The sequence below is a fragment of the Seriola lalandi genome, unplaced genomic scaffold (genome assembly GCF_002814215.2).
Source record: "Seriola lalandi dorsalis isolate HSWRI2012SDOR001 ecotype SW California unplaced genomic scaffold, Sedor1 jcf7180002054446, whole genome shotgun sequence".
Lineage (NCBI taxonomy): Eukaryota > Metazoa > Chordata > Actinopteri > Carangiformes > Carangidae > Seriola > Seriola lalandi.
This window is the reverse complement of record NW_019524999.1, coordinates 600865-627820: the sequence shown is the minus strand read 5'-3', so window position 1 is coordinate 627820 and position 26956 is coordinate 600865. Positions and strand designations below refer to the sequence as shown.

Here is a 26956-nt window from a genome sequence, read left to right as displayed (position 1 = left end):
AGGATATGAAGCAAAACCCAGAGTGGCAGCCAAATAAATTGACTATACCATAGTGTTTAGGCTGAGGAGACTCAGGGGGAAAACAAAGTTGCTGGTAAGTGAAAAAGTTAATAGTTATTGGACCAAATGTGGGTTTCATTTGGACCAGTTGACCTCAAAATATGCATTTATAAATGTTAAAATTCTTAAACTCAATCATTTAAGTTCATTTTTTGCAGGTGACCACAGTACTGTAATTTAAATACTGATGAACAACACCATAAAAATGCCACAAAACTGGATATATATATATATATATTTTTTTTTACCAAATCATCCTCATCTAAATAAAATATCTGGTGTGACTTAATTTGCAATAAGTATTATATTGCTAGATTTAGACTATAACTTAGACTGTTTTTTTTCCCAGGGTAAACGTGGTTTTACATGGGCTTCAAATGCAGATCCTTCTAAAAAATGGACAAATTTCAAATTAGGCTGCAGTGTTTCTTAATAAATGAAAGCCAGTATATCTTTTTCATGCAGGATGTAGTGGCATGATCCTGGCCAGGCTGCAAATGGTATTCGAATCGATTACGGTAGGAAGGGAGCTTTGCAAAGGTCATGGAAACTATTAAACTAGAATTGCTAGCTTGCTAGATAGATAGCTAGATAGATACTTAATCCTCTAGGTGAACTTAATATGTCCAGTAGCTCATTGGTAATAATAATAATAACTGTTAATAATAAATAAACAATAATAATTAGATCCACTTCCTTTGGCTGAGATGTTATACAGTCTTATGGATGTGGGAACAAAGGATCTCCTGAACCTCTCTGCTCTGCAGTGCAGTGAGATGAGACGTTTGCTGCAGCTGTAGCTGCTTCTCTGTCCTGCCAGAATGTTGTGGAGAGGGTGGTTGGTATTGTCCAAGATGGCCTCCATCTTACATTGCACATCCACAACAGTCCTATGTGAGTCCAGACTCCTGCCAAGCACAGACCCAGCTTTTTTGACCAGCTTGTCCAGTGTCTTTGTGTTCATGTCGGACATGCTGCTGCCCCAGCAGACTACAGCATAAAAAAGTACACTGGCCACATTACATTGCATCCTTGATATATATTTACATGTTTATATACAGGGGTCCAGAAGTCTGAGACCACTTCCTTTTAGCTTGAATATATATTTATACATATAACACATACAACATTATATGTTAAGTGCTTAACCTTGACATGAAGATAAAAAAAACAGACATGGCAGTATACATGCTGAAAAAAATATGAAGAATAAAAGATTACTGTATTAGGGAAGAAAATAACCTCCACTGTTGGTGTAGGCAATGTAAAACCAAGAGACCTAACATGAGTTGTGTGTGAGTGTATGCTGAGAAATATTTGAGAAACTTATGGAGGCTCCTCTCACCTGAGGGAGATGTCACTCCAAGCAAATTAAAGAAATCATAGCAAGGTTAATTTCGCATTCAGTGCCAATGCTGGCTAAGTGCCGTTGCAGTAAGCAATTTCCCACATTGTGTAGGGGAGCTGTGAGTACACTTCCTTCAGGGCTGCAATACACAGATAGGGCAGGCATTGCTGAATAATCCATTATAGCATAGAGCAGCATTTTCTACATCAATTTATCCTTTTAACTCCTGAAAATGGAGAACAACCCACGCTGCTACATTGTGCGCTGCTGCCTTCTGGCCCCAACTCAAGGTGTGGGCCAGAACTAGGGGTAAAATCACACTGTGCACAGGGCCTGTCTGAAAAACAGGCTGTTAGTCTGCCTTGATACATAACACCTACCCTGCTCTCTGGCTGTCAATCTGAGGCTGCTAAAATCCAGAGAGTGGAACTGGGCCAAAGGAGCCTTAAGTCATGTCTGATTGCATGTGCTGCCACCTCTGCGACCTGTACAATTACCTCACTGTTACTTTCTGTGCTGACATATTTAGCCACATGCAGTGTAGGCAGGGAAACCATTTCAGGTGCTGGACCTGGCATGGTTGAGAGATTTATGTGACTATGTGATTAGAAAAAACAGCTTAAACAGGGCTGAGAGTGGGATACTTCATATGGCAAATAAGCGTACTGAGTAACAAGCTTGTGAGACAAGTAATTAGCATGACTAAAGAAAATATTTGATCAGCACCTTTTACTTGTGCTGTGCATTACCAGTGATGCATTTTACAATTTGTTGAATATGCTAATATAACATAGAAATTGAATTGGTTTACTGAAAAGTTGTATGATATACGAAGAAGCAGTTACACTAACATCAGTCACAATAAAAAAAACATGATTTTTGCAGTTGCAAGACTGCTAAGTTTTTATTTAGAGTTTTCAGGTGACTGGTCAAACTAATGGTAAATTTGTGATATACCTGTTTCCTTTGCAACTTGGTAAGTTATTCAGTCCTACCTTGGACCATCCACTTCCATACCCATGGGAAGGAAGCACTATGGAGATGTTAGACAGACTACTAGTACTATGACAAATGAACATGTAATATATGCATGATATACAGTATATATACATATATGCTCGTCTTTTCAGTTGCTGTGGTCATTTTAGAAAAAGATAATTCAGGTAGAATACAGAGCCATGTATAAAACCAAAACTTAGAAAATATGGTGTCTCCCAACCCTCAAAATAGCCTGGAATCCCAGTAACACAATAAATCCTTTACAGCTGCAACAAATACAGGATTGATTGATTACAGTGAGGGGGGTATCTGTCAAATAGAATTTGGTAGTATCATGATAGAGGAATAACAATTTAGTATTAACACAATATATTGTGCTCAAATCTTTTTGAAAAACTGTCATAGTATAAAGAACACATTACAATTTGTATGAAATTGGAGTAAAAAATGTTTTACTTTTTTTATGCAATCAGAACAGTGGGATCTGCATTTGCATTTATCACAGTCCTAAAAACATCCAAAATCATAGCACCACTTTTTGCCTGAGACAAGTGCTTGCAGGATTCTATGGTGTAACGAGGCTCAATTGTATTCAGCTATTACAAAAACTTTAATTCTCTACAACACTGAAAGGGCACATATCTTTCATTGTTTCCCACAGGTTGCAAATTTACTTGTGTTGGTGGGTGGCACGGTGAGTGACCGATGTGCATACAGAGACTCATGCAGAAGAGGGGAGTGAAGTGCAGGTTATTTTCTGTAGCTACAATTTATAGATATTCGCTAAATGCCTCACATGCAGATAATCAGTAGACCCTGCAATTTACCAATGTTCCCTGAAGGCCTCACACACGCTACCTAGGACACACAGAGAAGCCTCTAGTCAACACTCAGTTACAGAAGGACATGCAACTCGAACAGGTGTTGCCAAAAATGAGTTAGTTTCAAAAGAGTGAATAAGCTGTTCTGAATAGAGCAATTTCATCTACCTAGATTGTCCATCCAAGTATAGCCTATGTAGGGGTAACGTACATCAGCTTTGGTGTGTGAACATATTGTTCCGGAGTGAGAGGGATCCACTAGCTGTTGCCTTGTTGCTTTCATATTTGTTGCTCTTGCATGCTGTGCACCCTGAAGGATGGGCACACAGAGAGGGTTGATAAAAAAAAAAAAGAGACAGTCAAACTTTTTTTGACAGTCCACCAGCCCATCAATGCGGTGGGATTTCTCCTGGTGTTCCCCATGTCCAGCCCTATGACAGACGGGTCAGTTGTCAGTGTAAGCAGAGCAAGGAAGGGCTGAGCGAATCAATGTATACCTCTACAATGAAATAAGATTTTAGCCATAAGATTTTGAAACAACACAAAATAGAAAATCAATGTGTGGTGGTGAATGTTGATATTGTGGCGAGCCGCCACAATTATATCCATGTATTGGAAACACTGGATAAGTTACAACAGAAAAAAAAACATTTTTTTTATCATAAATTATTTGAATATTTTGAGTTATTTTAGTTTATGACATAATGCCAAAATTGTGTGGATACAGCCTTTCAAATTTATATATTTTCTGATTCCCTTCGTCCTTTATGATAGGAGACAAAATATATTTGAGTTGTACACAATTTATAGACAAAGGAGTAATCGGTTAGTCAAGAAAATAATCAATAGATTAATCATTAATGAAAGTAAAAAAAGTTAGTTGCTGCCCTAAAATCTTGAAAACTATTTAGAATTCATATATTTAATTTTGAAGAACCTCTTTCAAAATGGGGGTGGGTGTTAAAGTGTTTTTTGTTTTGTTTTTTTAAAGTCACAGCCTGGAAAGAAATCATCTGCCTGCAAACTACCATTTAATATGCGTAGTGTTGTAGTAACTCAATATCACATCTGATTTAAAGAAGGTCTACTATTCATCATGTTACGGACACTCCAATAAAGCATGTGCCCATTGAGCACCTCTTTAGTTAGCAATACTCAGCTCAATAGCTGAATGGAGCCATGTTAGACACGGCTCCTACTGTTGGTATCTGAAATTCAAAATGCAGTGCCTAACTCTTTATCTTTCACCTCCCATCGTGTTTAAAGTATGCTCAAGTGTCAGGCCTTGAACTGCACATCAGCTCATTGCAAACTATGAGAAAAGGAACCCAGTGCTGAATGAGAGATCCCTGTTGAAGAGACTGCCAAAGACCTGCTTTGCATCTCTTAAAGAGCTGCCACATTCTAGTGCGACATGGCAGGCACAACTCAAGGTATGTAGCAGTGATATAAAGTCAAGTTTGAATAATTCATTGCACCGTTCACACAGAAACTGACTGAGCTCTTGTACTTATGCACTTGCTATTGCTGCTTAGCTCAGGACCAAGGCGGTTCTGTTGGATGCAGCTTTAAATAAGCTACTGTGAGTTGTCAATGTACAGGATGCTGCTGCTGTTTCCACAGGGTGTGTTTTGGGGAAGATCTTGTACTTAAATGAAAAGGCAAAAAAAGAGATATACAGTATATAGTTGATAAATGTACATTAGATGCTTGGAAAGAGAGAGAAATGCTCCCCAGCTGAGTCCCATCACAGAAAACAATCAAATATCTATTCTAGTATTCTAGTCAGCCTTTTCAAAGGTCACACTTCTATCCCATGGATTCAAATCTCAATGGAAAAAGCTTATCAAGGCAATTCTGCCCAGCCATCCACCCAACCAAACCAGACTGAAACATTAAATTATATTTCATCCCCCTGTCTATGACCTATGAAAGAGTGGTGAGCACCCATTGCACAGTACTCCATGTGTAGGCAATAACCTGAAAGGCTGACATGTCACCAGAGCTATTGTAAGCTTTAGGAGTAAAGTAAGTAGGCATGTCAAGAGCTAAATTAATAATGACAGAATGGCTTCTGGGAATGTTACCAATGTACTTTGTCTAATGGCATTTCTCATTTAAATTCAGCTTTTACTTAAACATACAGTACAAGTTAATTCAGAACATGTTTTATCAACATCAAAAGCCTGGAGGAGGAGCTGCAAGGTCAAAGATGACCCAAACTACGCAGTTTCCCATTAGTTGTTTTCAAATGGTGCAGCACTGGAACATTCAGGGGGGAGAATCCTTACTCAAGGGCACATCAACAGTGGTTGATAAGGATAGGGAGAGGATGAAGCATTCACTTTGTACGACAAGTTTTCACCAGCTGATGAGCGGGGTTTCAAGTCGTAAGTGCCCCTATCATGCAGCAATCACCCCAAACTCCTGAGGACTTCACTGTCAAGCACAGTTTTTACATGGCTAATGAGGCACATTACGCTGCAGACATATGCTGGCACCATTCCTTCTCTTAGCAGCATGTCAACAACGATGATCCGTGTGTTACAAGTACTTGCTTCAGTTTGCATCTTTCTAATTGAAGAATATGCATTGACTTTATACGCACACATATTGAGCCGAATTATTGTCTCAATAAACAGTTAATGGCCACACTTCACTGGATGCACAACGTTTATTATTAGCTGGCAGTTTGCTGGTTGGCAGGAAGGAGAGAGAAGCAAAAAATGCAAACACAAAACAGTCGAAGTGGGAATAGGAACTTGACAGTCAGTCAGGGCAATTTATCATTCTGTCAAAGTTCACTGACTGCTGCAGCACAACTATCTAGACCCTGTACAGACCTGGCATTAACATACATCTCGTGTGATTGATCACAAGTGGACGGCTAAGCACGCTGGTTCACACCTGGCATTAAACTGCGTCTCCACATGTGTCTCAAATGACCACTTGTGATCAGATCTCACTTCCCCACAAATAAATGAAACGAATGCGTTGTTGTTTTTAGCCAATCCGACTAGGACAAATGGGTCCGTTGTCAGTGTATTTGTGTGCGTGGTCGACTTTATGTTGGTTTTTAAGGCTATTTTGCAAGTTATTGAACAGAACAATTAAACTAATTTCCCCATTCAAAAAAATTGAGCCCTACAAGGAAAAAAGAAAAATAGACCATTTGGGCCAAAGTATCTTTTCAGACAGATTTTAATCAAGTGCGCAATTTTATAAAGTATGACCATTCAACAAGAATTCTGAAATAGTTTAGACTTGTATTCAAGTATAATCAGATACTTTTGCATTATTTCAAAATGAACATTGGTTTCAAAAGGTAAAACAACAACACTATAAATAGCTTACTGGAAAAGGGGTTAAGTAAAAATGTGAACTAACTCTTGTAATATAATAAAACGCAAATTATATTGCAGACTAATCTCATCATTTTACTTTGTTCTGTGTTCCTACTGTAATTTGTAGTTACTGGAGTGGACTTGCTCAGGATATAGACTGGGACATGACATGGACTCTTCCAAACAGATTTCTACTAGCTAACAAAGTTAAAGAGATTTTTTTTAAGATCATGCATCGCTATCCTGTCAAATAATTTTTAGTCAGATTCAAGAAAGACATTGACGTAAGCTGCACTTTTTGTGACATGCACCCAAAGACTGTCTTTCATCTGTTTTGGACTGGTGGACACACTCGTAATCTGTGACAAGACATCTGTGCTTCATTTTGAACTTTATCTATGATGCTTTTTTACTTTGTTTAAAGGATGTATTGTTTGGGTTCACAAATTATACAATAGAACTAGAAAACAATTTTCCTGTGCAATCTCATCATACTACTTACTGTCTTAAGTTTTATATCCATAAATGTAAGGTGTTAAAACCTAAACCCTCTTTTTGTACATTTATGAAGGAAGCAGAGTCCTACATCAGAACATTATCTACCTCATGTTATCGAAAAGCTGTGAAAACCTTCAATCTGTGCTCCAATTTTAAAATATTAATATAATTTTTTTATATTTTTTTGAAATATCTTTTTTACTGTACCACTTTCAGTTTGTATTTGATTGTGTCAAACTCTGCATATAATCCATGGCGCTGTGTATATTTGTTGTTTGTATTTGTTAATTATGTTGGGCTACTTCTTTTGTGCCTTATTCTGTACATCTAATGTAATTATTAATTAATATAAAAGCAGTTGGAGAGCAACTGCAGCCGCCTGACTCTAGATGAAGGTGCCTTGCTCCCGCGAGGTTTGAATGTCATATGACATGATGACGTTGCGTAGCACTGGCTAAAGTCGGACAAAATTTAGCTCTGATTGGTCAGGGAAGACGTCTATTTACAAGTTAGTCATTAACCCATTCATACCGGATGCTGCACAGCGCAACATTGCCCCTCCTGCCGGCTGCTGCGTAGCGCAGCATTGTTGATTCCTCGTCATTTTCATGATATATTTATACATATTTTACATATTTATATGCTGCATGCGTCATGAAAATGACAAGGAATCAACAATGCTGCGCTACGCAGCAGCCGGCAGGAGACTAAATGCTGCACTACGCAGCAACCGGCGGGAGGGGCAATGTTGCGCTGCGCAGCATCCAGTATAAATGGGTTAAGCAAAGCTGTGGAAAAAGGTTTTTTTTTTTTTTCAATCGAAAAGAACACGTCATTACGTGCTGGCTACGTGGAGGCCTCCGCTTTGTAGCCAGAAAGCTAACAAACAATGCCAGAACCGCCGACGGAGCCGAACGGAGAGAGAGAGAGGAGAAGTGAGGGAAGAATAGCGGATACCTATCGCTCAGTCGTCTGCTTTGGACTTCTCATGACGATATTCATAGCCTAGATTACTTTTATTAGGAACTCTTGATTTTTGTGATCTGTGGGCCCTTACGGACTAAAAGAATATAAATAATGGAGGAACGGAGCGAGAATCGGAGTTTTACACGTATAAAAGGTAGGCAGTCACCACGCTCCACTGGTACACCTAAGGAGGTACAGCCTGTCTATATGGACAAAAGTTTAAGTGTTTACTCCATCAGAACTTGTTCAGAACCTTCTAATGGGCCCCAGCATGGGCCAGCGGGCTGTATGAGGTTAAAAGAGGGAGGGGAAGAATGTCAAAGTAGACGGCCAGCTACGACAAGCTAGAATAAGCAGCCACGCTGTTATGACCTGTAAGTGAGTGAGGTAGATTGGTTGACAGCACTTTGTGTAATGCTCAAGATACATTACTGGAGTTAATAAAACCAGTGTTTCCGGTACAAGTGAGCTGTAGTGGCCTGCAGTTTATTGCAGATGCATGTATGTGCCATAGAACTTCAACAATCGACTGCACACTGTATCACGATACTAACATCTCTCTCTCAGTGTCATTCAGTCAAAGTGATTATCCTACCAAATTCAAATAGACAAAATCTAAGTGCTAAACATGTTCATTTTGTCATGATTTTCTTTGATTCATGATACCTTACAAGTTTGACTGAAAATGCGTCATGAAAGTTGAAAATGTTTTATCCTATTTAGAGAACCTTAGTTTTTCATACAGATTGTGTTACAAATTCAAATAATGCTGTATTAAATTAATAACCACATCACAGTGTTTTACAAGGGGATCCTTATATACAGTGGCCAGGCGAAGCTCAACACAATGTAGCTGAAGAAAAAACATGCAAATTAACAAAACACAAAGGAAGAAAACATCTTCACCACTTTGACACTTAATCAGCATCTAGAATAAAAATGCTGCAAACTGATCAAACATAACCAAATTAAGGAACATAACACTCAATCATTAAGGAGTGGTTGATGTTTTCATCAGTTTTTGGCTCAACCTCGGGATTTTCCATTATGTTAAACTTGGATTTCTGTATTTGCATTTCCTTATGTGTTCTCATATTGCAGAAACTTTTACTGACTGCCAAATAAAAAACAAACTAATCTTGGTTGGACCAATATTCTCTAAGCATTTTAGATGCCAACAAACACCAGTTTTCAAAACAAATGATAATATATTTTTCCAACATTCCCATCTATCTGCAACAATAGTTACATTTTATTAATAACAAGATCAGTTATGACTATTTTAATTTCCTGCAATTAATGATCGTGCGGTATTTTAGACAGTGACATTTTTTTTTTGGTGTTAATGGCAGTCAAAGTACTACAGTTCATGATAGTTCACTTAAGGTCTGCTGCTATTCGATAAGTCATTCATAACTGAGATAAATATTTCCATATGCTGTGATTGCATATTCAGGTTGCCTGTTCACTGGTTGGGGCACACTGCTTTGCATATCCAACACATTTAATGGAATTCCATCGATAGGTAATTAGCCTATTACAACCTTTCAGCTGTACAACGTCCTTTGGACAAATCGCCCTCACTACAATAACTGACTCAAAGATCCCACTGCAAATAGCTTCTTTTCTGATGTGCTGGGAGACAGTCTGTGATTACATTTAGTACCGGGCCCTTTCATTTGACCAGCATATCATTTCTTCTGTGGCATACTTCAAAGTGTGGACACTTCAAAGTAGAATGAGTGACTGCCATTCGGACTCTGAGGATGGCTCTTTTGATCATCTTCTGAAACTCCCCTAACGCAATCAGGGCATGCACGCCAGAGAGGAGGATTTGACAGCCATAAGATAAATGCAGTCCTCCTCACAGCTATCAGATAAGAACAGCATGCTCTAATCCATTAATATGAAAATGAGGGAGGACTAGAAGTGGCTGGGTGGGGGCTTTGCAGCAACAGTTAAATGCTTTGGAATGAGTTTTCAAAGGGAGGATTCAGGATTCAAAGCATTTAATGGCGTATGTGTGTCCCAGACTAGCAGTCATTCAAATAATTTATAATGATAACAATAAGGGTATTCTTTGATAATGCACCTAAATGATAGTTTACAAACTGCCAAACTAAATTGGAGCTCTTCTTGCGGTGATGAGAGCTGCAATTTTTATACGAGAAATCTTCAATACGCTATCACCATGTCTGATTTAGTGGCAGAATGTGTGATTGTAATACATTAACTATTGTACTGAGTAGAGCTTGAAGTATCTTTTCTTCTTTGTGAACTGAAGAGTCTCATTTTAAAAGTATAGAAGTATGGAGGTGAGAAGGAGCAGATATGTTTTATTTGCAGAAAATGTCTGCTGTCCTGTCTACTAACCTGCGTATTCTCTACTCTATCTAGCTAGCTATGAAGCATATACAGATACTAACATATCCGCGATAGAATTTCATTTCATTTTAAAACCACCAACAAAACATTAGCTTGTTAGCTATTGCTTTTTAAAATATTTTTTTTCAAAAAACGTTCTTTCAGAACTGCATATACTGTAGATTTGTTAAATAACTTGTAGTAAATAACCAGTATTTTTTTTTCTTTAACATTCAAATGCAGCATGCAGTAGAATGTGGTGTTTCCTGTGGCTGCATGAAGTAGACAGGTTCCATTATCTATAATGGAGCAGTCGACTGATGAACCTGAACTCAGGGTAAAGTACATCAATATGGTGGAGAGGCGTGGACACATCAGTAACTGCTCTTTACCAACGACACATGCTGTATATAATCGTTTTTTATTATTTAATTGTAAAGCTAGCTCCATACACACCCCCAGTCAAGCAGAGGTTGAGTGGGAATACATGCAGTTTTTCAGGATGTAAACAAATAATTCCCCAAATAATCTACCCATTGCATCCTTTCAGCTATTTACAGCTGAGGAGAGGCTTGTGTGACAGTGGGTATTTTATAACTGATATCACAGAGACACAATGAATTAGCCAGCGCCTCAGCCCTTAAATACATGGAGCAAGATGGCAATGTCATTTCAGGACCTCACTATGCACTCAGGTCTTACTCTTTCCATAATACTCCATGTTCACGTGAATTTATTATTACATCCATCACCAACCCTCCCCCCTTCTCTCATGGATCAATCCAACCACATCCATATCTCACTGCATCCCTTCCCCCTTCCATCTCTTCATCTGCAACATAACTACCAGTACTCTCTCCTTCTCATTCTACCACCTATTGATCCTGTCCATACCTCCTCATTTCCTCTCTCTATTCATCCATCCATTTGTCCGTTCATCTATTTATCCATCCACCCATTCATTAGCATAGGTATGTGAGAGGTGAAGTGAACTCACCTAATGGGGTTATATGTCTCCAGGAAATGGTTGGCTCAGGTTTCCCACTGGCTGTACAGATGAGCGACACATTGCTGCCCTCGTTTACCGTGATGTCAGATGAAATGTCATATATCTTGGGAGGAACTGAGAAAATGAGAAATAATAATAATAAAAAAAAAAAAATACAGAAACAAGATTAGCATTTCAAATCTGCAACCTCCGGTTCATCCAGCTGTATCATCTGTATGTAATATTACATTAGAGAGAAAAGGAAGGTAAGATGGATATCTTTACAGGGAGATGTGGTTTGCGTTCAAGTTTTGAGTTACATGCTATACTTACTTGACCCATCAATTTAGTTAAAATCTCACTGAGGCTGCATTAGCCAGTGTACAGTAAGAATAAGTAAAGCAGGTTTTTAGAAAAGACAAGACTAGGTCAAAATTAGTAGTAGTAGTTGAAGCTAAAAACTACTACTTTCAACAGTAATTCTCTATAGCCTGCTGGCTTTCTTGGGCTAGCAAGCTAACTAGCTGGCAAACCTATTACCACATCCTGCTCCCCGCCTGAGTCAAATATTTTTTCATTTCTATCATTTTGTTACACAGAACTAACATTTAACTACAGATTTGTCATGATAATGTGAGGGAAAATAGAATGAAGTGGACAAAAGCAGGGCTGCATTCATTGCTATCATGATAAATACTGTAGCTTACTAGTAAATGTTATCAGCCTGTATTGCCAGGCTGCAATCACTAGTTAGTGGGTGAGTGTGTCATGAAACATTTGTCAAACTTGAACACAGGTTCTTACATTGTATTCCAAACAATACCTTCATCCTGCCCTAGGCTCTACAAATAAAACCAGCCACACAAAAGCTTCTCTTCCTGAAATACAGCACAAGATTTTTGTATTCATTCAACCAGAAAAACTCATCAGAAATGAAGGACATTTTACCAAAAAGAGTCACCTTTAAATCATTGTTAAATGAGCAATAAAACATGAAATGAACTTCTTCATCTTCAATCTCACCTGAATCACACAGCAAACAGAGTCTGTTCTCCTCAGGGACACCAGTAAACCTGCCTGTCACTACTGCTAATGGTAATGTACCTGAACGTAATTGTGCACAGAGATCTTTGACATTTGGTTCAATTCTGTTCCAGACGAGGCTCTACAGTGTAACTGTTTTTCGTTGGACAATATGCTTGTAATTTAGGTTTGTACCAAACATCCACAGACCATCTTTCCTTTTATATAAAGAACAATTTGCTCTACGCATTATAAATATTACACTGCAATTTGTTTTGAAGAATAAAAGAATAAATCAATCGTACAAAGTAAAGATTTCACCTCACTAAGCGAGCGGTGTTCATGCATTGAGAAGATCTTTATTGTCAGCTACTGTTGAGGCATATTCACAAGTCTGTTCCAAACTCAAATCATCTCACATTTATGTCTGACATTTGGAGGTTCCCATCTCATTTCACCACTAATGGTAAAAACTGGTGCAAGCTTATGAACTTCCAAGAACAATCGAATTGCTCTATAATGAAGCTGTTCATGAAATCCCCAAATGACAGAAGCAAAGTATGAAACAAGACACACACAATCGCACACAGTTCAAAATAAAACCTAAATTTGTATATTGGCTGGTATTTGATAACACTTGCATTGTTGAGTCTGTTTACAGCGCATGATAAACTAAACTTTTTAAAACAATAAAGTTTGTTTATTTTATAGTAAGACACAGTTAAATTTATTTGTGAGTTGTGATTAAGCTGTCGACCACAACTATGTTTAATATTTCCCGACAGAACTTGGCACAGTGAGTGGGTCTCACCCACAAAGGCTTTGATTCGCATAGTTGTTTCTCAAAGAGCAATTCATAGGAAAAAATCCAGCCCTTTTTGAATCACTCAAAAAATGAGATGTGGGAGTGATTCATAGGTCTGGAGCCAGGATACACTTTATGTGCATTGGAGGCTGTGCATCATCAATCCAAGTACGTCACTAAAAAGCAAATCTTTGAAAAAGAAAAGTTATTTTTTGTGGAGGGCAGCTCATCAACAGTCCCTGCTGGACATCACTTACAATCATAATTGGCAAGTTTCTGGGCACTTAAATCCTCTCGCTGCTTTGATGTTAAAAGCTTCGGTATTTAGGCTGCTGAAAACACACACAGACACACATGCAGCCACCTACAAAGGCATTTTAACACATTCAAATAAGCACACATGCAGGTATGTGTGTGTACACACAGACACACACACACACAGACACACACACACACACACACAGACACACACACACACACACACACACACATACGGAGACACTATTTTAATCTGCAAGATTTGAATCTCTGAGGGAGCTTTTCTGCAGTGGACTGTGCTATACAGTAATGGCTTCTCAGTCGTCTGGGGCTTCCAACTATTCTACCCTCTGATCCCTCCTTATGCCTGCTAAAAAACGAACAAAAGAAAAGTTGATTCAACAATTTCCCGAGTTCCTCTTTAGACCCACCCCAACACTTTTTGGAGTCACATGGTTTTTTTTTTTTGTCATTGAGCTCTGTCCAGCTCAGCTGCAGCCGCCCTCACTTGCTTTGACCAACCATACAGAGAATGTTGCTGAAAACATACACCCTGAATAACATCTACCATATGTTTCAAACTGATTAACTATAATCAAATTATTGCTCATTATCTTCTTCCCTCCTCAAATATTGTACAATCAAGTAAAAAAAAAAAAAAAAAGAGAAACAATTTTTACTGTTCGGAAAATATATAATTGTGATCTGAAGCCTGCAACATGCACTACAATAAAAACTGTGATTATCAATCATCTTTCCTCAACATTAAGGCCATGGTACAACCCGGATGCACTTATCAGCTCTAATTGTATATTAAGATGAAATAGCCTATAGTCAAATACATTGTAATGCAACATTAAAAGCATCCATTGTCATATAACTGGAACCTCTGTGGCTCAAAGAAAAAAAACTTCTATGATTGACAAATGCTACCACCCCAGTACGTAATGCCCATGAAAACACTCTCAGCACTGGAGATTTCTGCTTGCTGGGGGGATAGGCATCATTTTTGATCAACAGATCTGGATCTAAATGAGATGAAAGTGGCGGACCTTCAGTGGGAGACGACCGGAGGCGATGTTGAATCTAGGTTATTGCTTGTCAGACTCCTGTGTTTACTTGCTGTAGGACCCCACTGTTGACACATCTCCTCAGTGTCTGATAGCACAAAATTGAAAATGTTGGGGTTGTCTACTGATCCTATCTCTCCTTGGCAGGGACTGAGAGGTTTTCAAAGGTTCACATGAAGAGGCTTCAGTTTTTCAGCTCAGAGCTACTCGGGCTCAGTTGCTTTACTGTTTAACACTGTTTGCTCCAGTTGAGAATAACAACCAAGTCCGGAAAACAGAATAAAAGATCAATACATAACAAGCAAACTTTAGACAATAAAATATAAACTTTTATCATCTATGCATCTGGGATGTCTGTGAAAAACTGAGGAGCAATTTATTCACCACACAGTAGCCCCTGCTTCTGTTCCAAAGCTATTGTAGTTAGACAATAATCTAACTACCTGAGGCTATTCGACTTGTGCATGGTAAACCTTTGGCACTTTAGGGTGCATTTTGTTGTTAGCTTATAGGTTTTTTTTGTAATTATTTGTGTATTATTATTGTGAATTTTGAGCTCACCACAGCAAGTTCCTTACAAAGTTTACCTCAACTCAGATTAAGTGCTTTGGTTAAAAAGTTTGTGCCTGGATATTTACTTTCCGGAACTGTCAGTTGTGGTGCAAAATGCTCACAGTTCACAAGTATCACTGTTAATTATTTATAGTGAAACAAAGATTTTGGATAAAGCTAATGTATGAACAAAATATTATTCTTCTATCTGCTGTTACTTCTTTAAAAAAATAAAAAATAAAAAAACATCCTAAACAAGATCTTATATAAGTGGGGGTCTCGTTGCTAGGTTACAGTGCTGAGACATTGCGAGCTTTGTTGCTGAGGGGCCATAGGATGGACACTTGATATTGAGGGCTGAAGGGGATTTCCATTTAGCAAATAGAGACTTAAACCTATTTGAAATTCTATTACTGCTAATGAGAAAATCAAGTTACCAAGTGGCTGCAAAAGTTTAAGTGTTCAGTTTACCTCTACTTTCTTTAGTGTCGACTCTTAATGGTGAAACCCCTGACCAGGTCATATCTAAATGAATGATAATAGTTGATAACACATATGTTGATTTTTTTAACATGTATTCATGTAAATGTGTGAGTGGTGGTGTGAATACCATTGTAATGTTAACACGGCACTTGAAAGCACTGAGGTTGTTTGACACCAGTGTGATGCAGAGAAGCAAATATGCCAGAAAAACTCACATACAGAATTACAGCATTCAACCCTTGGTCACGCTGACTCTGGTGACAATTTTATGCATTTTTTACTTGAATTTCACACTGACATAGAAAAGTACAGCTGAAATTGATGAAAGGATTTGAGTATACAGGTAGTGTCGGTGATGACGATATTCCTCTTTGAGTTAAATTGATACTATGGATGTTTTGGGAAATATAGCTGAATGTCAGTGACAGTTTAAGGCTGTTGAGGATATGTTAGTCTCACACCTCAGAAGGTAATGTAGTAAATACCTTGCTCTAACCAACCGTGAGCAAAGTTTGGCAGTGTGCCTCAGGTGCATATTTTCATCTGATTTTTTAAATTTGATTTGTAGTATGACACAGCATAGGTACTAAAAGAACTCTGTGTTTCTGTAAGGTTCTTAAGGCCGTCAACTTTTGCCACAAGGTAAAATGATCTTAGCAGATCAGAGCAGTAACAACATGCTGTCAGACTGACGCACAGTCAAGCAATGTTATAGAGACCCAAACCCAAAGATAGAACACAGTATGAATATGTTCAAAAGTTGAAAAAAATAATCTCACGATGACACATTATTGATGTATTTAGGCAACTGAACTACTTCTTTAATGTTAGGGATTATGGTCATAAAGTTGGCAATACATCATGGTTAAGGTACTGCATGGTAAAGTTAAAGAGATGAGAGGCGATGACTTGGTTAGAGTAGTTTAGAGAAAGACTGTGTGTACGTATGAGGTGCAAATTATTCTTATGGATATTTGTCCCTGCTGAGAAAAGCCTTTTAGATGTTGTTGTGATAATCCCCGCTGGCGAAATTCCTGGTTACCACGCTACCTTGAAAGCCTGCAAAGTCCATTACTATTATGTTTTTCTAGGGTGCTTCTCTCTGAGTGCTTTATATTATCCACCTCCTCCTCCATCTCTTGAAACATCAGAGACAGCCGTGACTGTTCTGGCACTTCAGCAACAGAACATCGTAACCCTTCCCTCGGTACCGACACACACCGCTTGTTGTTTTCCTTACGTGCTAATTCATTAACGATGCTATGATTGTCATGTTTGCCCATTCCTCTCTAATTTCCCCTTCTCCAGCCCTGCGGGAGGTGCTGAGAGTGAGCTGCCACAGCTGATCTGGGCGGTGTCATCTCCCTCCTGGCAGACACCTCGGGTGAATAAATAAGCCTCTAATGACGCCACCTTGAATTACGAAAATGCTTACAGCTGCACTATTAAAATGCAGGGGTTTTTTTTCTGGAGGTGCAAAGAGGCAAGCACACATCTGGGCTCTTCTATGAATTCTAACAGGCCTCTCCAGGATGACTTCTGCTACCAAATTGCAGGACCCCATTACTGGCTAAACCTACTGCCATCCAGCTTTCCAATTAGAGCACAGAGGGGAAGCCTGGACACTTGATGTAATGGACGGCAGCATGGGCGCTGGGGATGTAGAGGAGTCAGAGAGAGCTGAGAGGGACGGAGGGAGAAAGAAAAAGAGAGAAATTTCTTCTCCGGTTTTTGAAATTTAAATCTTTGATCATCATCATCATCATACACACAGTGAAGAAAAGGATGAAGGTGCTGTAACTGCCCTGAGCATACTTCCTGTCCAAACACAATAAGATGTAATGGTCTTATTAAATCGCAGATGCTTACTGATCTGAGGATAGATTGTCTTTAATCAATGATGTGCAGCACTTGGAAATTGGATTAGGGGCAGATTTGAGTTTTACTTTTAAGCTTTACTGGAAACAGTGAAAAAATCCCGAGGAGGTATTTGAAAAGCTACTTGCAATTCTAAAATTACCTTCTCCAAAGCTTTCCCAAACCGCAGGTTGTTAAGAGATGATACTGATACAGATGGATTATGATATACCAGTAAAATATACCTGTGTTTGTAAGGCCTAATATAAACTTCAGTAATGAGAGCATGCCCACACAGCTATTCCTAAAGGTTTTCAATTCCCTTTCCTCACTGCAGGCAGCAAAAGAGAACCAACTTCCAGTCCGTTAATTAGGTGTCAGACACAGAAACTAAACACAAACAGTGACAAATTATATTACTCAAAGGGATTACCTCCATTTGTGGTGTCATAAAGCAGGCACAGATCATTTGTAGTGCTTAACTCTGGAAAAAGTTCATCCGAGTAGAAAGAGAAATCTGTCATTATTGGCAAGTTTTTTCACTACTTGCTTGTGACAAAAGACACATAACTTTAGCGGCCCGATCCAATTTAGCAATTTGCATTTTTTACTGTAAAGATAACTGACTTTGTCTGTCACACTAGTATTTCATTACCCTCAGGCTAAGTAAGTTGACTTTAATGTGCTGTACAAAAATCCCCAAAAATATGTGTAGTAATAGAGGGAAAAGGTTGACTTTTTGGATATGAAATGTGTTCCAGGAACTGTTGACAGCTACTGCAGGTGTATGTTTGTCTCGATGTGTGTACATGAGTGCATGCTCATGTGCTTGCAATGCGTGCCTTCAAACAAACAACATACCTCACTTGACTCCCAGCCTATAAACTTTGAAAGTCACACTAGCTTTACCTCCAATATCACCTGCTGCTCTCTCATAGTGTTATTAAACATATCAATCTCAATCATTTTCAACGGAAAACCACACACAACCATACGCCAATAATAAAAAGCAATAAAAAAGTTTAGAAAAAAAGGTATGTTTTCTTTTTCTTTCCATTTATTCGAGCCCAGCAGCAATAGAGGAGGTGGACTAAGTGCTGGAATGGCAGGAGCGAGACATAAAACCTCATCAGCTCTTATTGCTTGTCTGTTTTTGGCATCTCTTCATATTCTAAGATCTCCTTGTGGCTAAGATGTTGGGTAGGTTAATAAAGAATTGAGATGTGAAGAGTTGGAGCAGACACCAGACGGCTAAAGATACAAATAGATTTCAGGCAAGTGCACATTAGCTGATGAACATTATTCCATAATGGTATCATTATGTATGATGAATCTAGTGATTTACCCTATTAATGTACTGCAGGAATTCACCTCGGGGTCCAATGAGTGTGTGTGATGTACCTACTGTATGTCATCCACTGAACAAGTTTATATTGCAACAGATCAGAGACTGTTGTTTTTGAGTTAAAAAAAATCAGTTTAATATACTGTAACACGTGCAAATTGTTGTATTGACATGGGATTCCCCTGTAGTGCCTTTTTTGTGCAGGTGTGACCTAGTTGTTATTTTTGCTGCTGTGTCTCAATGAGCACCTACACCTCACTGGATCACTGTAAATGCACCTGGCATAAATTCCTACAGTAAAATATATGCCCATTACTTCAGCTGTAACCCTGAAGTTATACTCTTCTCTACGTTCATTTCAGTGGCCCACTTCTTTTTTTTCTCTCCGAGGCAGCATTCCTGTCTGTGAGTGAAACAGAAATGACCCCAATACTGTGGTAACAACAATGTACTGGTTAGGTGATGATAGCCTTGGACATAGAGAAAAACATTGGACAATTTTACCTTGAGCCTCCAAAATGTCCCTGCAATGTACAGATGTCTCCAGAGTCATATAGTGAAACAGTTTTCATTGTGACCAAGGTCTTGGTAAAACTTCTTATATCGTCAGAAAACAGCATCAAAATTAAAGTCTGAAGATATAAGATCAATGCTGTGTGTGTACTTTATGTATTATCAGGCAAATAAACAAGAAAAATAATAAAATGCTGAAGACAAGCTTTACTCCTCGCAGAAATGTAAAGAAAACTATGAATAAAAATTTTGTTCAACTTGTCATTAAGCATTAGTTTATGATAATATTCCCGTCATGACCTAACGGTGCAAAAATAACATACTTCCGCAAATGTCACAACCAATATATATGATGAGTAACTGCCAATGAGGTTAACGATGCAGAAAGCGTGATTATGGAGGGCTTGTTACCAATTTCATGCACTTCTGGGGAAATTCATGAATTAAGGGAAATCAATTGATGAAAATGAACTTTTCGAAATACCTTGTGAGAGGCAATTAATCTTCAATGGGAGAGCTGCACTGGGCATGTAATTCAAAGATAAGCTATCACCCACTTATTGAAACAGTTTTTAATTTATTCATGCTAATCAGTGTCTCTCAGCCTCAGCATCTTGCTTATGATACAACAAAATTCCTCTGTATGGGCCACTCTGCTTTCAGTCTCAAGGATGATCACTGCTTTTTCAATTAGCTGCATGGCTACAAAGTCTCTTTGATAGGCGCGGCAGTGCACAAAGCTTGTTTCAAATAGTTTATTGTCAGAAAAACACTGAGACTGTCAGAGGGCATGGTGCTTACCCACAGCGAAATATCAGCCGGTGACCAAACGACCGTTGCTACGGGCGATCCTCTGTGCATCTCAGCTCGTGTGAGGACCATGTGTGCGTCTATGTGTTTGTGTGAAATGGATGATCTGATGATAGGACACAAAGCTCCGTCTCCATCTGTCACTGGGCCTTGATGCAGCACTAAAGGTCAAAGTTCAAACCTTAGAACCCGGGTCGTGATTAATGGGGAGAGAGCATTTGGCAGCAAGCAGACACTCACTGCACCCAGTCACAGGAAAGGAGCTCGGCTCAGCGGGTGCTTGGATCTGCTCTTTATTGGATCTTCACTCTTAAGTTTTCAATACTCTGGAAATGCAGCGAGACAGACAAAAGGCTTTTGGTGCCACTGTAACTCGAGTGCTGTTCACATGTTTTCATTATCTATGGCCTAGTTAATCTCATGCATTAATCTCATGAAAACACGAACTTGCATCTGCATTTTCAGAGATGTCGTTTTATTGAAACTCCTCTGCTGGGATATTAAATCTCTGAGATGTGGAATGCCTTTTTGGGCACAGAAACTGTCAACCGGCATACTTCTCAAAGTGCCCTTGATAGTTATGATGAGTTCCTTATAAAATATCCTAGTTTGGGCTTCTAGAAGAACCATCATCATCACGGCAATGTGCAATGTCCCGTCTTTGTTCATCCATTTGTAATGACTTTAAGCTATTACCTTGAAATATTCATATGTATCTCAGATTGGGTCATCTAGTAGAGAAGAAGCCTGGGTTTTCACGAAGAGCGGTGAATTGTCCGGGAACAAAGAAGTTCTATGGAATGAGAGTCGAAACACATTCATGCATTGTTTGTCAAAGTCTCTCTTCCTCTCTTTCTCCGTCTCTCTCTGTCCTGATTTATTTCTCTCATTGGTGAGTCATATAAGTCCATGATGAATAGCACTGGCTGCCAAACAATTCAAGGTTCAAGTACTGAAGAGGATTAGTGATTATTCTCAGAGTGTGTATTTGCCTGTTTAAGTGCATGTGTGTGATATGCGCCTCTGTGCACACCCACAAACACTGACAGTGTGTCCATACAGCGTGTGTATTGTTGTTCATGTGTGTCAGCTGCTACATTCATTCTCTGATGATGCTTGCTATCGACTGCTTTTCTTCACGATCTGGCCCGTGGGCTGGAGGGAGAAGATTTGGACTAAACAACACGTAGGGCAGTTTGAGCCCACTGAGGACTTTGGAAAGGCCAAAGTTAGGAATATTCAATAAATTGCTCATTATTAAAAACCCTGAGCTTGTACTTCGCAGAATACAGATGTCAGTTGCTGCTGTTTGTTTATGGCGTTACTCTGAAGCGCTGATTGTTTAAATAATGATGTTCATGCAGAACATCAGTGACTCTGATCATCTTAAATAAGACAGTGTTCCTTCTCTGATTTGCCTGCGTCTTTGATAATAAATCCTCTGTACGCTGTTTTAAGTCTATTAATAATTATGACCACTGGAGTTCCTAATACAGCTACAAGTCATGGAAGCAGACTCTTTAACTGCTCTTTGGGCACCAGATGAATTTCCAAGATGAGACAAGCGGGCGGCACCCCACTGCTGGTGGCCAGTCTGCATTCAGGGTGATGTATTCGACAGTGCTGTAGGGCCAGCGAGCACAGCCTGTGATATTCATCTGCCCAATTAAGGCGAGTGTATCTCTGAGATGTCTGCCAATGCTTCACCCCCTAGCAAATCTGTTTCACAGCCATCCCACCGTTGATGAAGGTTGTATTATATGATAAATATTGCCTAGAGGACCGACTGTGCTCGGACCCACATAGAAGTGAGAGAACCCGTGTCTCTGTTGTGATTTACACCTCTGACGACCAACTGTTTAACAGCACCAAAAGCCATGGGTAACACCACTGGTTGATGAATACTGAATTTAGATTTTTCTCACACTCAGTTTGTCTGTCTCATCTTTCCTGAGTTTGCCAGAGTAGCGTGTGTCGTCAGTATTCAGCAGTATTGTTTTGTTGATCAACAAATAGATTAATTAACAAATTGTTTCAGCTCCATGTCAGACACCTTCATATTGTCATCAAAAAGTGGCAAGAAATTCTGATGTAACTCCTAAACCGCCATAATCTGCAGTCTCAACTGGGATAAAGCTGGTCTCCTTCCACTTGCCAGTGTGTCTGCAGTGTAAACCTATTACAGTGTAAACAGACACTCACCACAAAGTAGAAGTGAGCAAGAAGACTGCAAAGAGAAAGTTGGTTGATGACCAATTTACACATTGTGGAGAGACAACATCATATAAATATGAATTCAACTCAAGATGATGACTGTGTTGGAAAAACAAATGCTTGTGCATGGCTCCGGGTTGGCATTGTTTTTGTTATTTGTGGTCTGCCATCATATCTGCAAGGAGGGTGGAGTTCAATGAACACGGGGAAAGCAAACAGAAAAGGAAAACTAGTATTCACTTCAATTCCTTAGTGAGTGACAACTAATATTTCTATTGAAAAGTACTCAGAGTAGAGGTGGGCGATCTAACAGTCTTATATCGTAGATGATCTTACTATGGCATTTGATCTACTTTTCAGGTGAATCGTACAGATCCCGTCATTAAAAGGAACTATATTTATATATTTACTTTTAAAAGTTCAGTCACTACTAACCAGGTCATTGTAAATGGTTAAACAGCTAGCTTGCAGACTGCAAATGGTGGCGGCATCCCCAAGATGGTGGAGTTGCAGTCAGTTGCAGGGACGAGAAACAAAAAGCAGGACGAGCCGGGGCAAGCTGGTTAGGAATGACAAAACTTAAACTACTAAAATATGGCACCTCGTAAATAAATAAATAACAGAACTGTCAAAATGCATACTCCAAATGAACTAAGCAAAAAATTTGATAGTTGTGACAACATTATGGGTTAAAGAATAGCGGCGAGCAGACAAACGCCCAACAGAAGTGTCAAAGCAGCCGAAAGATGCGAATCTCAACTTCTGGTCAGGACATTCAGAATACAATCATAGCGGAACGAGGATGCAGAGATTTGTGAGTTGGGCCATTAGCCTTGAGTTGAAGTGACAAGCTTTGTGGCCAGGCAACCATATGCAAAACTAATCATGTGGTCACATGAGTTCAACTACATTTGGGGAAACTGGCGATTTTTACCAAAAAGATATGATACTTTGGCCACGTCGCCCACCCCTAACTCAGAGCAAGTGTGGTGAATGAAGCATTATCCTATCCTATTTCAAACATCTGAATTGCTGTCAGCATCACCTATGATTTAAACAATTCAGATATGTCTGATGTTGTGCTCAATGAGTGTGCTCTTTTCCTGGCTGAAGAAATGAGCAGACCAAACTAAGCTTTGTAAGTGGAAACTAGAATGTGCCACAGCCAGATAAATTGGGATAGAAAAAAACAAACAAACACATGGATGAGTTTGACAGAGCTCTGCAGGTTGTTCTAAAAACAAATAGAGATACACTGAATCGGCATATTTCTGCAGTCAACAAAACCAACACACCCCCGCACAGAAAACAATTAACATGAACAACATGTCTGACTGAAAAACAAAATGAAAACACAACAGCAATTCAGTCAGGTTGTTATGGTATTGATACAAATAACACTGTGGAAATGTATGTTATGCTCAACTTACCATGACAACAGGTAAACATGAAAGAAATGTTGAGTTTGCATTGAAGGCAATTGGCAGCAAAAGCAAATTAACACAGGTAATAGGGGAACTTGGTTAATAGCAGCAATAAAGGTAAACTGATAAAACAGGCCTGAAGACAGTCTGTCTTAAAGGTGTGGCTCTCTCTTCAGTTTAGGCAAAGAAAACATGCTGACACCTGTAATGCTGTACTAAGCGCATTTTTCCGTGACTATTATCACTGTTTAAACTTTTGGCTTTCACAGTGTTGAAGAGAAAAGCCAGTTATTATTATTATTCATTTTAATCATTGTTGGAGTGTCACATTCTTGTGCACCATGACGACTTGCAGTGTTTCATTAAATATTTACTACTGTGAGCAACAGTGAGCGACATCATGTTAATCTAATGTTATCCACAAATTCAGGCAAATAGAGAATAAATTGGAAAAGGAAGGATAATTGAAGCACAACAGCGTCCAAGAAAATTCTCTGGGAGTAAGTCTAAATTTTCTGCTTTGGAACAACCCCATTACTGTAATCTGAAGCTCATTTTGATGTAGAATTGTAAACATGCATTTCAAAGTACAAAGAGCACAAAAACATCACTTTGGTATTCAGTGAGTGAAGTAGGTCCAGAATTGTCATGCAGAGAGAAATCAAGCTTTCCATGAGACTTTCCAGAACTCTGATACATTGAGCTACGCAGGTTAAGGCAAATGTGGCAGAAAAAATGTGGAGAGTGACAATGTTTTTTTAGCTGTAAAGATCAACTATTCGAAGTGCCCGAATAAAAAAAAAAAGCCCAAGTTCCTCTCCACTCATGTTGTATCCATTCCCTCTCTAGAGACGTGAGAGCTGAGTGGCTGACCTTTGTCCTTGCTCATTTTAATTAACCATAGCTAATATCAGCTATTTCTGTGATGAGGAGTCACATTATTGTGAGCGCACAAGCACACAATCACCTACACAAATGCGTGCATGAGGACACACACATAGAATGATGCATGCATGTACAAACACATAATAGAGGAGAGAAATTTACAGGGGCTAAGATAGGGATTCACAAACTCACACGCACACACACACACACACACACACGCACGCACGCACGCACACACTCACACACACACACACACACACACACACACACAAAAACGGCAATGATTAGCGGCTAACTAAATGTCAGGGGCCATAATGGCAAACCTGTTCCTTTAGACACACTCACGTTCTCTCTACACTTTGCCTGAAATATCAATGGCATGACTAGCTGTTTTAATGCATTGTTATTCCACTGAGAGTCTTGATACACATTTATTCCGGTGGTGGGCAGTAACACTGATTCACTATCGTCTTCTCATAGCAGTCAAACATTGTATTGGTCTGGTCACAGTGTCTGCTTTTATTTTTTACTTGGATGCCAACTAAAGTTACATTACACAACAATTACAGCAAATAACCTCAACATCATTATCTCCACTCACTAATATTCATATTTACATTGAAACCTAACAAATTAAACAAGATTTGAATAAGATCTGAGCGAAAATTGCTTTAATTGTAGCTGTAAAACAAGCTTAGTCATACGTGTCAGCCAGTGTAATTGGAATAATGTCACATAAACATGTAGCTTGTCACAATCTGCCCCTCTGAGTGACTTCATGTCTGGACAATTTTTTTCCTGTTTTATTTTGAAATTCACTTGTATGTCTGTTGGTTGTTTTACTTCCTGCCCTTGTGTCTTTCCTGCCTGTCCAATTGTCTTACCTTTGCCTTCTTGTGTATTTAGTCTCTGTGTTGTGCTCATTTTTGGTTAGCTCATCTACGTAGGATCACTGTTGTTCCTCACATGCTGAATCCTCTGTACCCATGTACCTGTGTACCCGTATACCCACATACCTGAGTTGATTTCCCTGGTGCCTGTACTATGAAGCGAGTTCAACATACCCATGATGGGTATCTGGCTTCACTGAACCTAACACTGGCTGTCCAGGGTAACCTGTATCACAAAGCTGGTTGTGAATTGGCTCAGTTAACTCTGACTTTTCCTATCTGGCTATGAGCGCGTTCATGTGAAATACGCAGATTTGTTAATTACAAGCAACATCATCAGGATCATGATTAGAGTAATTAATATGATATGAGAAGACACAGTAATATCTGCCAGTAAACTTGGTTACAGCAACATCCCAAAGTGATATATAAATAATATGATCACATAATTAGAGTAGAAAAGACACACTAGAAATAGTTTCCAATTATTAAAGTCAGGCTAAGGATATACTGTAAATAAGTACAAAAATTACTATTAAGTTTCTTGCTGAGTGAGTACTTTTGCTCTTTCATCCAGTGATGAGCAAACTATTATGTAAATGTGATGCAGATTAAAAAAAAGAGTTAATGTCAGACTGTTTCTGATGCCGAAGCAGGAGGAGTGAAGAGAGGAGAAAAAGTTGATGTATGACTGAAAAGTTCACTTATAATCATCATATTTAACAGTGTGTGGATCATTTTTCTAATAAAACACAACAGTGATGGAAGAACAGTGTAAAAGTATCAACACTGTCAGGAATCCTGTTATGAATCAAATAATTCAGTTCAATCAAAATGAAGCTTTAATAGTAATTATGTAGTTATTAAGTGTGATAAACTCTTTTGTCCATGTTGGGATTCTGCAGGAATGATGACTGGTTTTCCAGTGACCTGACTGGTCAGTGTTTGGGCTGTTGACAGGTTTTGACTTCATGTAAGATTAAGAGTAGGTTAGGTGTGCAGCATAAGTTACCACGGTGATGTACCCTGATAAGAAGTGAACCATAGTCGAAAACCCTAGAAAACCCAGGGTTAAACCTAAGGTTACCTCGCTAACCCCCAAATCCTGCTCGATAGTACAGGCCTCTGTTGCTTGTTCCTGGATACGTATGTGTGTCTTGTCATCTCATCTGCCAGTAAGCCTGTTATTTTTTCATTAAAAGTTACCACACTACTTCAGCCAACCTGCGTGCCTGCGTCGGGGTCCACCTTTTTCCTGCGTTACTTTCGACCGTAACATAGCTTACAACACATCCTTGGTTTTATTGGGATCAAGGGATTTTAGCTTTTTTAAAATACAACTAGTATTAATGATGAAGCCAATTTTTTGTTTTTTTTTAAAGCAATATCAAAGGACTACAACATTTGCTTTACATATTTATAAGACCACATATTATCAT

The 26956-nt window shown here is 39.0% G+C and overlaps 1 protein-coding gene across 3 annotated transcripts in view; it reads right to left on the bottom strand.

The window, feature by feature from the left end:
- The window catches only part of negr1 (neuronal growth regulator 1), a 134232-nt gene that overhangs the window by 60753 nt on the left and 46523 nt on the right, over positions 1-26956 (bottom strand). For all 3 annotated transcript variants that reach the window (XM_087175315.1, XM_023411034.2, XM_023411035.2), the window contains exon 3: positions 11398-11523. In XM_087175315.1, the coding sequence (XP_087031441.1) occupies positions 11398-11523 (126 nt within the window). The remainder of the gene's footprint in view (positions 1-11397; positions 11524-26956) is intronic.